The 13,174-nt window shown below is 37.4% G+C and overlaps 1 protein-coding gene across 1 annotated transcript in view; it reads right to left on the reverse strand.

Annotated features, from left to right (window-relative positions):
• Nucleotides 1-13,174, reverse strand: part of gbe1b (glucan (1,4-alpha-), branching enzyme 1b) — a 202,699-nt gene that overhangs the window by 137,465 nt on the left and 52,060 nt on the right. The window contains exons 5-7 of the mRNA XM_072460189.1: nucleotides 12,191-12,326; nucleotides 8,255-8,345; nucleotides 3,727-3,936 (exon numbers count right to left, since the gene is read on the reverse strand). Coding sequence (XP_072316290.1) covers nucleotides 3,727-3,936; nucleotides 8,255-8,345; nucleotides 12,191-12,326 — 437 coding nt within the window. The remainder of the gene's footprint in view (nucleotides 1-3,726; nucleotides 3,937-8,254; nucleotides 8,346-12,190; nucleotides 12,327-13,174) is intronic.

The following is a 13,174-nucleotide window of genomic DNA, read 5'->3' on the forward strand; positions in this document are numbered from 1 at the left end:
AAACTATTGTTTCATTCTAAAACATGAGGTGAAACTAAAGGTACTCAAGAGCATGTTTAAAGCCCCCAATAGCCTCACTACTTATGGGAAACACTGTAAGCCTAAATATTCTTTCGATAGAAGGTATAGTAGTAGTATAAAACTACTAGCAGGGAGACTGTTGTTTTGGCCTTGGTTGTTCTATTTATTCTATACAATATATAAGCCGATTAATAAAACTCAAGGGTAAATCTAGTTTGGTATTAATATTGCAAAATAGCAGTTTCTCCCGTCATAATATAATTCCATTTTATATCACCATAAACAAAAACACACAGAGCTACTAGAGGTAAAAGATGTATGGTTTCCCATTACTAAACTGTACTGAAAAGTGTTCAAGCTTCCACTGTGAACCGCCCAGTCAATTCAGCAGCACTCTGCAGATTTGTGAAATGTCCATTATGCAAACGGATAAACTAAATGTTCTTTATGTAAATGCATCATAACCGTTACAATGTCATTTAAAATCTGCATAGAGAATTCATTTACAAAAATGAATACAACAATTTACCTGTAATTACGGTTTGTACAGCTGTGTTTTGGAAAAGCCAAATCAATTTTAGTGCAATAGAACTATAAATACATCCCTCCTTGATCAAATCCTCCCAGAATTTTACAGTACTAGTTTTGCTAGTGTGGAGCACTGGAGAAATACACTTTTAACCGTACTCAATATTGAGGTTACTAAATCATATAAATAAATGGATTGGCATTCCTGACTGAACTTTTAAGTAGAATCAGACCTACCTTTCTCTTAAGCTTATTCATTATGTTTTGTCCTCCAAAGTGATGCTCCCTCCCCAACACAACAGCATAAAACAAGAGATTGGCCACAATGATAGAACAAAGTCAGAAGTCTCCTGTTCTTCTGATCCAGTCCAAAATGACATCACTTCCTCCTTCAGTGCAGCCGGCCAGCGTAGTCTTGCTTGTGTGCCTAACTTGCAGAACAGCTTTTCCAATCTACTCCAGAGATTAATGCTCGTCACAAAATAGATATACTATTTTGGGAAACTAAGTCCACATTAAGGGTCATTATGATGAGGAATGTTCACAATAGCATGACTGCAGAGCTCTTTTTATATCGCACTGCTCTCTTTCTTTGGAACTAGATCAAGTCAAATGTCTCTTATCTTTCTACGCTTAGAACTTTGCGGAGACAGTCATTAGGCCTTTACGACATAAATCAACAGTTTTAGTGCATTTAGTCAGACAACAACCTCTCCTTCACTTACACTCTTTCATGTTTCCCCTCACATTTTTGTAATTAGCTAAAAATATGAGCCCGACTAACGCCTGCCAACTCGGTGACATCAAACCGTAAGTCAAAAGTGAATTAAAATTCTGCAAGGTGTCAACCCCGCTGTAAAGGTAAAATCAAGTGCATTTGCGGGGACTTCACTTCCCATTAAGAGCACGGGCCACGCTTGAGGAATATCAGATGAACGGCAAACTGAAAGCCATTGTGGAGCGAGATGGAACGCGCCGGGTTTGTGATTGTGAGTTCAGATTTGCCGAAAGTCGTGCTGTGTCGAAGGGGTTGAGCGGGGGGGGAAATGAAACAAAGTTGCGTTTTTCATCGACTTCTTCTATTCACATTATTCTAATACATTCCACTTCCAGTACGATCCCTTATCCAGCAGTCATCCATCAAACACACCATCGTAAGTCAACATTATATGCAGCGGGGACTCATGCAGGTTGTATAATTGATAAAGGCTCCGCAGTAAGTCTGGTGTAGCAGTGTAGTGCAGATTTACAACGTTCCACTCAAATCTATAAACTCTCTAGTACAAAAAGAAAAAATAGATATAATAATGCCATGCGCTAATCTAGATTTTGTCAGTCCAAATACTCTGCCTTAAGGTTCAGGAATCGAGTGATTATGAAAACGAAAAAATCATTTGTAGCTTTAAGGAAGTAGAAGTTGGAGAGAGTAAAAATAGAAAATAAAAAAAATGAGAATGTGAATGAAAATCTTTCTGTCACTTTATCATTCAGAATGTGACATTTCATGAAGCTGGTCAGAGACTGGAGGAATGGTGAGCTGAATCTGAAGAAAATCTGAATTATTAAAGGTGAAAATGAAGGATTTTACTTCTGTTAGGTGTCAGCAATCGCAAATAATCATTAGTTCACGTTTCTTCTCACAATAATCGTAACACGGCATATCTGATATTAGAACATCCTTATTGTGTCACTTTTCAGCTGTTATATTGAATGGTATTACACATATCCATCTCCATAGACACAAGCACCGGGTCCAGTAACAAGTAGAAGATTATTAGATTAATTGATAATCGTGATAATTCAGGTCACAATATAATTGTAAAAAACAAAAAAATTATAAATCATGACAATTATAGAAGGAAAATTAAGTATTTTTTGTTCCCAAAAACTAGAGCTAAATGTAAAGAACGTTTTTTTCCGTCTGTTTTTGTCACATTTAACTTGATTTTGTCTTTCAGAAAGTTAAATTTTGTAAAGCCGGTCACAAACTTGAAGAATAGTAACATGGAAAAAAGAGAGATTTCACTGTTTAGTCACAGTCGCAGTAATTGTGAGTAATGGTTAAATTGTGATATTGTTTCTCACAATAATCCTAAAACCGATAGTAACAAGTCAGATCTGTGAAGAGGCAACAACCTCTCACAGGAAAGTAAGCACCTTTAATGTTAACTGAACATGTACCCTGCCCTTACAGTGAAAGGTCACAGGTCACAGGACGATACCCTGGACACAGGTCAGTGATACAGTGTTGGAGATGAAGTTTAGAGCATACTGTATTTTCTAAAAACATTTCTACTATTGCCTCGAGTCTGTTGGTGAAATGTGTCAGTAACGTCTACGGAAAGAAGCAAGCTGGGTTGGATATTGAAGTCAGTGTGATCGACTGTAGGAGGTAAACTGAAGAATTTCCTCCGAATCGAACCTTGAGCAAGATTTAAGAGACCTGCATTTTAAGAGTCTTTCTCACTGAGGCGTGAAGAATGAAAAGAATTTAAGTCAGAGGCATATAGTTAGTTATATTCAAGTTTGTGACGGGGACAAATGAGATGGAGAGGCAGACACTATATAATTCGTCAGTGTCAGAACAAATGACTGAAGTTTTCTAACTGGAAAAATAAAGCTCTTTAAATTCAACATGACAGGAAATAAAGTAATTCTACCGAGAGGAAAATCAATTTTTATGTCAAACCAAACAAGACTTTTGATTGTGGATCACAAATAAATAGACATAAATAAATAAATACAATAATTACTTGAAATATATCCATTTGTTTGTCAAGATTTAAAAATGTTCAAACAATATTCAACCAAACTATCTTCTACCAGGAGTTTGTTGTTCAAGTACAGTTATTTCAGTAAATAATAAAATAGTTTTTGGCCAGTAGGCTTTATAAGACAGGGCAGTGTAGTGTGAAAAGGGGAGGAGACTGGGGAAGGACATGCAGCAATTTCACAGCAAAGTACTAATTAGTATGAACAACAGTACTCTTGCCAATGTGAGTAAGTCTTGCATGTGGAAAAACTACATACATTTTTCTCTTACATGAGTAAATTCTTGGACCACTACTTTGTAACTCTACCAGAGTAATATTATTTTGAAGTATTTACCTTGAAGTAAAGTAATAATTTGACTACGCTCTTGGTTAAATAGGTTATGTTTGTGTCAGTGTTCCGTACCTGGAGTAGTTGAAGAGGCGACTGTCCCACAGGGCGTGTTCTCCTCGGGGCGGAGCGTGGAAGAAGCAGGAGTCGGAGCCGTCGAAGTGGTTGAGTCCGTCCTCGGTGTTCTTGGAGGCGTGACTGTGCACCACGTCCAGGAGCACCATGATGCCCAGGGAGTGAGCCACGTCGATCAGCTCCTTCAGCTCCTCTGGGGTCCCAAAGCGGCTGCACACAAAGCACAAGGGCCACAGAGTTCAGCGCAGAGCTGGAGGGGATCGGGGCTCCGGGCTCGGGCTGGCATGGTCATAAAGAACTGTGTGTGTGTGTGTGTGTGCTGTTGTAATTAATAAACATTTAATATTGTAATGCATTAATAAACCTTTCAGGGTTATGCATATTGGACACACTAACCCACTGCACATTCTTGCTCTGTCTGCTTGTGTCTGCTTCTCCCCCAAGGGTCAAGGGTCACATCTCACGACCATTTTAGGATGTCCTGGAAGGTAAAGACTGGTACGGCTGGTGCCAGAGAAGATCCACCTTCTTATGAATATTCATATTCTTTGTCCTGTGTGTGAGAGACCCCCAGACTAGGGGCAGAACAGTCTGGGAGAACTTGAGGGACGGGCGTGTTTTAATCTTTTAGTTTTGTAATTGTAGGGAATAAATTATTTTATTTTAACGACCATCTTGGCTTGTTATTCTCAGTATATTAGAACCTAACAGTGCGTTAGTCCCAAAACAGACACAGAAAATGAAAAGGGAAACGCTTTAAAACAAGGTTCCTTTGTGAACCATTTATAGTCAAAGTTCCTGGTTTGTGAATGATCTATAAATGTCAATAAACCTTTTTCTGATTCTGATTCTATAAAAGGCATTCATAAGCACTAGTTGTTAGTTTACAAGCACTTACTATGCATGTATGAGCATTTATAAGTTGGTTATTGAAAATGGTTCAATAAGCAGTTTATTATTGCATCTTGTACATGGTTTAGTAACACATTTTTTGTCAGTGGCTTTTTAACATTTATAAAAAAGGTATTATAGCAGTATTATAAAGTGCTTATTAATAAATAACTTGTGTTTATTAATACCTTATAAATTGTCAACCAAAGAACCTTATTTCAAGGCGTCGTCACAAAACTTTACAAAATTATAAATTAGAGGTGGGAAATGTATACAAAAACGTATAATATTGCTAATGTTTTTATGGAGATATGCAAAATTAGAATATTTAGTATGATTAAAAAAAATCAACAGTAAACAGACCTGATTAAAAATAAAATGAAACGTAATCTTCCAAACACAGGTTTTTAAGTGTCATTTCTGCAATTTTGTGGTTAAATTTTAGCCACTTTTGTGATACTTGAACTTCAGCAAATACATTTATAATAGTGATGGGCGGATCGATACCAAACATTGATTCTCATTCAAAATACTTCAGATAGAAAGAGTAAATAAAACCCTTTGTTTGTACATTTATGAAACATACAATTGACATCATTTGAAGACATCATTGATTTGAAAACCAAAAATCGACCTTTTCTAAACCGTTATCCTTTATTTTGGTAGCAAAGGCGAGTGGGGGGAATATGCGGGGGACATGGGCGCCGCCATGTTTGTTTGTGATTACGCTGCTGGGCGTTTCCGTCCCAGAATGCAAAGCAGGTCGAATTTAATATGACATCGACACCATGATATTGAACGGCGTGAGCGGTGGCAAAGATAGTGACGCCGCCAATGACAAACCGATTGTTAAAAATAAATACCAGTTCAATACTACATCTGGTCTGTTTAATACAGAAACATACTGAGGAGCGAAAAGTGGGACGGATATGTGTCCTACAAGTCATGTGACTCACATTTCAGTGTTTTCGTTTGTTTTTTTTGTTCTTTTCTCTTAATTCTGATAAAATTGGAAATCTCCCTCTTAGGGGAGCAATCTCCTGCTTTTTTATGCGTTATCTGCCACTGGGATAGTAAATAAGTTGGGAAGTATGATGAAATACCTAGTTTACATTTTCATGAAATGTGTTACATCAGTTGGATCAAGCTGAGGTGGAGCAAAAATAGGAAAAGCTTTGACGCACCAACTGTAAAACAAACATCGCACTATCAATCCAATACCCATATCCATGTTTGTCATGGTATTCATATTCAAAAATGACTGGTATTGCCCAAAGGGAAAGAGTGTCAGGAGCGTCTGCCAGTGTGGTCCAATAGATTTGGTTTTCCATCTGGCGGATCACTAAGCACGGACAAAATGTATGATTCATGTCAGAAAAATTGTTACATTGAATGAATAGAAATGTTTGTTCCTGTTGTGTGAGGCACTTTGAATTGTGCTCTTTAATAAACTTACCTTGTCTATTTGTGACTAGACTTTGTAACCAATATCTGACCAGAACATCCTTAGTTCCTAAAGTAGATTTAGACCATTTTTTTATTATAAGACCTTGAATTCTTTCTGCCTCATCCTGCACCTACGTTTTTATTTATTGTATAGTGTCTGTTCCATGTTATATACGTGCAAAAATAGATTAATAAATGTGTCATTTCAGAAGGTAGGCTCTAGGTCTTCGATACAAAAGAGAAATGCTATTTCTTTTTTATTTACTTTTTTACAAAATCGAAGTCATTCTGAAATCACAGCGAGTTTAACAGTATCTGCTGCCCGCTTCAGAACCGTCTCTAATTCTTTAACTTTATTAGCAGCTCTCTTTCCAACAGAAAACAGAAGGCACATACAGTTTTGTCAGACCTTTTGCCAATCGTTATGGTCACCTTATGGTCAGTCATACTGCAAGTATATACAGTATATATATAAGTATATGCTGTTCTTGGTTGCCACAACAACCTCATCTCCATGTGATGTCCTGATAGAGTCTTTGTTCTGTACAAAACAATGGCTCCATTGTTCCTTTTATCGCACTTTACTAATATTAGACGCTTTGTGCCTTTTTGTAACGCGAATGTTTTTTCAATGAACGAAAACCTTTACTTAGTCTAGACTCTTTAATTCTGTTGCTGAGTGGCAATTATAGATAAATTAGCACTTACAGAAATAATGGATACGTGTGTAACTTGTGTGAGAAGGTAATTGGTACTGAAGTTCTTTGAGTGTCCAATGGAAGAAGAAAAGCTAAACCTAAAAATCATCTTTCGCTTTTTACGGTAAAGTTTCCAAAAGATGGAGGAAAGTGAAAAAATGGGGCGTCTGAAACCTTTTGTATAAAGAATCAACATGTATTAAAAGGACAACGTTTATTTATTCATTTTATCATGTATTTATTCACCTTTATTTAAGAACCCATAGAGATCGAGACCTCTTTTTCAAGGGTGACCTGGCCAGTCCATAGTGATGACTTAAACCCAGCATAAAAAGGTCACATGATGTCCGATTATGGTCCAGCACATGATCCTTGGAGTTATCAATATTCCCCTGCTCGCTGTATACAAGTACACAAGAGACACTGCGCATGCCGTCGATAATATCCCGACTGGCCCTCTATCTGTTTGTAGATCAGCTTTCCCTGGGCTCGGGGCCCGCGTGGCGGAGGCTACATTACCGGCTTCCCGCCATTCAATCACGCAGGTTTTAACGGACACTGGAGGGATCAATCATGGGTGAAATTACACTACATTACACTTTGCCTAGAGAAGAGCAAAAACGCCAAAGGAGAGGGGGATCTGCTCCGGAGATAAATAGTGCCACGAGTCCGGCTTTATCGAGCCCCGCTGCCGCTCTCAGGATTAACGCTCAACGCATTTGCAGAGATTAATGCCTGTGTCGTACGTCCTCACCTTCGTCTGAGGTGAAAGAGACTGGGGAAGTCGAGTCGGAAGTCACAGCGTGTTTTATTTGCGGTTTGCACTGTTGAAAAGAATTGTTCCGAGGGATGCATGAATTCATAAAACCTGTTTGTGAAATATTGGGTTACTCAGTGGTGTTTCATGAATATCGACTGTCAGAGGTATCGGGTGGGGCAGCTTTGGGTTCAGTCATCTATACGAAAGACACTTTTGATATTAATACTGGTTCAAATCTAGAAAAAAAATACACTAGAGCAAATTCATCTATTTGTGTATTAGGCAATTCAAATGGGTATAAACACATTTTACATTACATTATGCCTGTGCTTCAGTGTTTCAGTTACTTGAGTTAAAAATAGTAAGTGATGACTGAGATCAGTTTGATTTAAAATACAATACACTTTGTCATTAGTTCACACTAGGGATGTCACAATATTACGTTTTAGAGTTACAATAATTGTGAGGGGAAACGGTGTGATTTTAGTATTATTCACAATTATTGACAAAAAGGGAAAAAAAAACAATAATTTTTTTAATGCTTCAACTTAAATATTCACTGTATTTTATAATTTAAGGCAACAAAATGATGTACAGAATGTATACTGAGAACACCATTTTACAAACATTGGCAGACACAATGAAATGAAGTATTTTATTGCATGGGTGGAATGATGACATCGTTACTTTTGTTTAAACAAATCATATGCAGTATTATGTGTTCTTTTTTTACCTGGAGGCGGCAAAGAAACTGGTGATCTGGTATCCAAAGCTGGCGTAGTAGGCATGCTCCATAATGGCCATCAGCTGAATGCAGTTATAACCTGGACACACAAAGGACAAATACTAAATTGGAAAACAGAGTAAAAGGTTTGCAGTTTTGGGACAAATTCACCTTAAAGTCTGCAAGAAATATAATATAATATAGTGCACATATCCTGTGGGCATTACTCAAAGAAATGGGTATTGATTTATGACTTAGATTTCAGTAGTTTTACACAAAGATTCTTCCTGGAACAATTTACAACTGTGCACCATATCTGATGTCTAACAGAATGTAAATTAAACGCAAGAGAGGACATTTCACATGTTTTAGTTTGTCAAAAGAAATCCTAATGTAAACTTAATGCAGCAGAGGCTATTTTAGAAACCTAAAAGTGATATAAGACTTTGTATAGAAACTTGCAAGAATAAGTAGCTCAATTTGTATTACTCGTGTGTATTACTTGTTTTTTTTGTACTTGTTTTCATGTTTTATTCTTAAATGCTAATTAATTGCTGTGATAAAGTGTGAAGAGTCCATGTGTTTACTACAGTACATGTCAGCAGGAGGTGTGCGTCTCCCTGGTGAGCCTTTAACAGGATCATTACATCCACTTTCACATTCAGACGTCTCTTGTAGCTACCAACTAACTTTTGGTAACTTTAGTGCACCCACAATTTGGTGCGTGTGTGTTTCCCCATTTAACTGCTGTGCCCCCATAAGACACAGCCACTGCAAGTACTAATTAGTTCCTTGATATTAAGTGTTAGTGCTAGAAAAGCTCTATATTAATGTCATGTATTTCAAACTGTTGTAAGAATAAATACACATATACTATAAATCTATTTTGAATTGACTAAAGGGCCTGTACCAGATTTCTTTCCTAGTTGAGGAACATGTTTCCAGTACTAGGGCTGGGTATTGCCTAGTACCTCACGATAAAATACATTTGCTGATACTCGGTCTTGACACATGAATATCCTTTAAAACCAGTGATGAAAGTTTAGTAAATTGACGTTTTTCTTCAGTGTCCTTAATAGCAGCCTACAATTGTCATATCAATAATTCAGCACAGCAGATTCAGAGTTTTTTTAGTTTTTGAAAATTGAATAGAAAATCGAGATGAATCAATACGGGGGGAAATACAATATTCTTTTTTTGCCATCTCGCCCAGCTTTACAGTAGCATGTACAAGCTAGCTATATCTTGTTCAATTTTCCTTCTTTTTTCTTTCATTTGTTCTCTCTTGTATCTGCAAAACAGTGAGAGTAACGTGTGGGCATAGCATAAAACACAAGTGAATGACAGTTTTGACTCTTAGAAACAGTGCCGTGTCCCTCAAAGTTTCTCAAGTGCAGTTTTTAGTGCGTTTTACTCTTGGCAACAATATCTTCCTGTTGTTTGACCCGTGTCAGTCAGAGCGTCGAAGTGACAGCTCCAGACATTGGCTTTGACACGGATTCCTAAAGACTGAGATGTGGCTGTGAGGAGAGTTATCAAAGTCAGTAAGGTCAATGCACAGTCCAAGTGTCCTATAGCATCCCACCCAAAAACACCAAGCAAAACCCAACAGAAAGGTCATATTTTGCACGATTTATGAAGGTTATGTATCGGACCACATGTAAAGGTGATATATTCTGTAGTGACATGTCTGTAGGGTGCTCTGCTAGTCACAAGCTGCCACTCGTCTTATTGGTCAGTCCGTCTTGTTCTAGCCATGCAAAGAAATCTACATTGTAATCTATTGCTCCAAGAAATAACATTAGTTACACCGACAATATAGACTATAATATACAATTACAGTCTAAAATGCTGGGAACTTCAAAATAACCATGTGAACAACAACTGTGAAATTGAATTAAATATTATATTGCTGAATAGAAAAACATTGCAATTAAGGTTGAAGAACATTTATTCAAGTAGTTATTTGAGAGCATCGCAATAGATATTCTATTTCCCATTTACATATATATCATCTGGTGGTGCCATGTGTAATCACACGGTTTTGAACTCACAAAAATGCATACAAAAGTAGAAAGAGAAAGAAAATGTAATATTTTGCTTGCAAATTTCTGTAAGGGAGACGAACCGAAAGATTTTGGACGGATTTAATTACATTTTTAGTGGGTGCAAAAGGAAAATGTGTCAGATTAATTAATTTGCTCTGGGGGATTTTTAGTCCTCAGGCCTTCCGCTGAATAGGCCCAATTGATCATAGTTGGAAATAGAAGTTGTCGGTGTGATCCCTCATTCGTCCAGGCGTGTTCCATAGTAGAAAAAGCTTCAGTTGTAGTCATCTGGACTCAGTTAGAAAAAATAGACGTTTCGACTCTCATCCAAGAGTCATTGTCAATAAAAGAATTTAGATCGAGAACTCCGATATTAATACTGTTCTGTGGTAAGACTCGCCCATTGGGAGGAGCCTTCCTGAAGTAGCAAGAGTTGTTTGTTTCAACAGAAACTCCCCCTTGTATCTACCGAGCCTATTCAGAATCTTAATGGGCTATTAGAATCCTCTTTGTCCTTGTGAGACCCTGGCTCAACCACCCTGAGTACCTGATTAGCATCTAAATGTCCTTGTCCTGGTCCTCGACCTTTCCAGGGGTTCAGTATACCATAATAGATACCAGGGAGATAGAATCTTAGCCCTCCATTTCTGTTTAAAGAAGGTCTTTCTTTTTTAACAAAAATAGCTTCCTTGACTCCTCTTTCAAACCATCTTTTCTCCCTGCTTAAAACCTTCACCTCACCGTCTTCAAACGAGTGATTAGAGGCTTCAAGATGGAGATGCACGGCACTCTGAGGTCCTGAACTTGTATTTCTTCTGTGCTGATAAAGCCTCTTGTGTAGAGGCTGTTTCGTCTCACCTATGTAACGTTCTTTACAGCTTTCTTCACTGCATTGGATCGAATAAACTACATTGCTCTGTTTGAGTCGGCAACTTGTCCTTAGGATGTCTAAAGACATCTAAAGACAATGTCTAAAGAAGTTCCAGATTCAGTTGTAGTCATCTGGACAATGTTTTTTTAAATCTTTTTTTTTAGAAAAACAAGACTTGACTTGCCGATCTAGTCTGAGAACTCTGGGCTGAACTACGTGAGAATAACCGGTCCTGTTTATCTATTTGTTTGCACTGTTTTAAGTATCGAATCTTCTTAAAAAAGAGAATCTCTCTTTAAACAGAAAGGGAAGCTATCCTCAGGAGGCTTCGCCCTGTGGGCAGGGCTTACACAGTTGTGATGACTACAATTGAAACTTTTACTTTTATCCTTTAATTTTGTTCAACCATAAACTATGACTTAAGATAAACTTAAGGTGCAATCTCTTTTAAAAAACTATGTGGAAGTACCATAAACACAACGATGCCAACATTACAAAAGAACAGTATTTCATGTCAGAGCAGCTCAGATGACTGGAATGTATTTATAGATGTGATAATGTATGGCTTCCAGTTACAGCAAAACATGCAATTTGCCAAAAGAACAAAATGCACTGCCTGTCAAGAACAACTTGGCCAAGACAATTATTACAGATATTTTATTTTAAAGCATTACGTTTGATTCATTTAAGGTGTATAACTGACACTACCTGCTGGTAGCAATGATTTATTTTTGAGATTTAAATGACACTAGGGACTGGATGAGTTTAAAAAAAAAAATATATATATATATATATATATATATATATATATATATATATATATATATATATATATATATATATATATATATATATATATATATATATAAATAATCTGACATAGCACATATTTCTACACATATAACACATGCTGGCAGTGATTCAGGCTTCACATATCTCACACTTTGCACAATCCCAACCAAATACCAGGCGGCCCCAGAGAAAAGAGAATAATCTGTTGGAGGTTATCACATCTCGTGGACTTACCTAGCTCCTTTATGCGGGGCAGCACATTGGTTGTGAAGTTGGTATATGAGGCAATCTTTCCCTCAGGTGAAGCAATGCCCACGTGAGCCTCGTAGATGCGCAGGCTGCTGGGCTTCTTGGGCCGCGGGTGGACTGGCTGAAGCAGAAACTAAAATTAGTGTCAGATACTTTTTTCCATGTGAAAGAATACATTTGGGGAATGTTAGCTGTGAAGGTGAAAAGCAAAATGTGTGGTGGTTCTAGGTTATTAGTATCTCACGGCAAAGATGGGAGTTTAATGGGAAAAACAAGGATTGTATTTGTCTCCGTAAAAGGTGCGGTTACGTGTAAATTAAGATAGAGTTGGTTCAGACTCTAAAAACACCTGGGCAAATGGGTAATACTGAAAAATATTCAATTTCCCAAGTTTATACCTAAAGCTATTCATGGGTTTCAGTTGCGTGACTTATTTGTTGTCGCCACCATTTTGAAGACCGCCTGCTGAAGCCCATGTCCGCTGTTAGTCATATTGGTAACAGTAGAATTGAAAATGAGAAGGTTTGATACTTCAAGGAGACAGAAGTTATGGGTTTTGATCCTTATCTACAGCAGCGAGTCCATTCCTGATCCACAAGCCCCCCAACATTCTAGGATCCGTTCTATGGAGAAAAGCACCCCCACCAGAAAAGTTACATTGTGCACCTATAAAATCAAGCATCAGCAGTTTTAAGTTTAATCATGAAATGTTTTGTCAGTTACAGTTGAATATATAATATGTTTTCTGTCATAACTTGAGACAAATTCAGCTCATTGATCACAATCTAAAGCCTGTCTTCTGCTGCTGCTTTGTCTCCGATCACTTTTCATTCTAGAAACCAACATTAAAGTTCTGACAGGCAAATATAAATCTGATTTAGTCATACTGCAGACAGTAAAGCATAAATGACACAATCCAAAGCAGATAGATTACTACACAAAAATTCAATTCAATTCCTCGGTCAAGTG

This window comes from Eucyclogobius newberryi, unplaced genomic scaffold, assembly GCF_026437365.1.
Source record: "Eucyclogobius newberryi isolate DKJ021-1_F unplaced genomic scaffold, fEucNew1.0.hap1 SCAF_10, whole genome shotgun sequence".
Taxonomy (NCBI): Eukaryota; Metazoa; Chordata; class Actinopteri; order Gobiiformes; family Gobiidae; genus Eucyclogobius; species Eucyclogobius newberryi.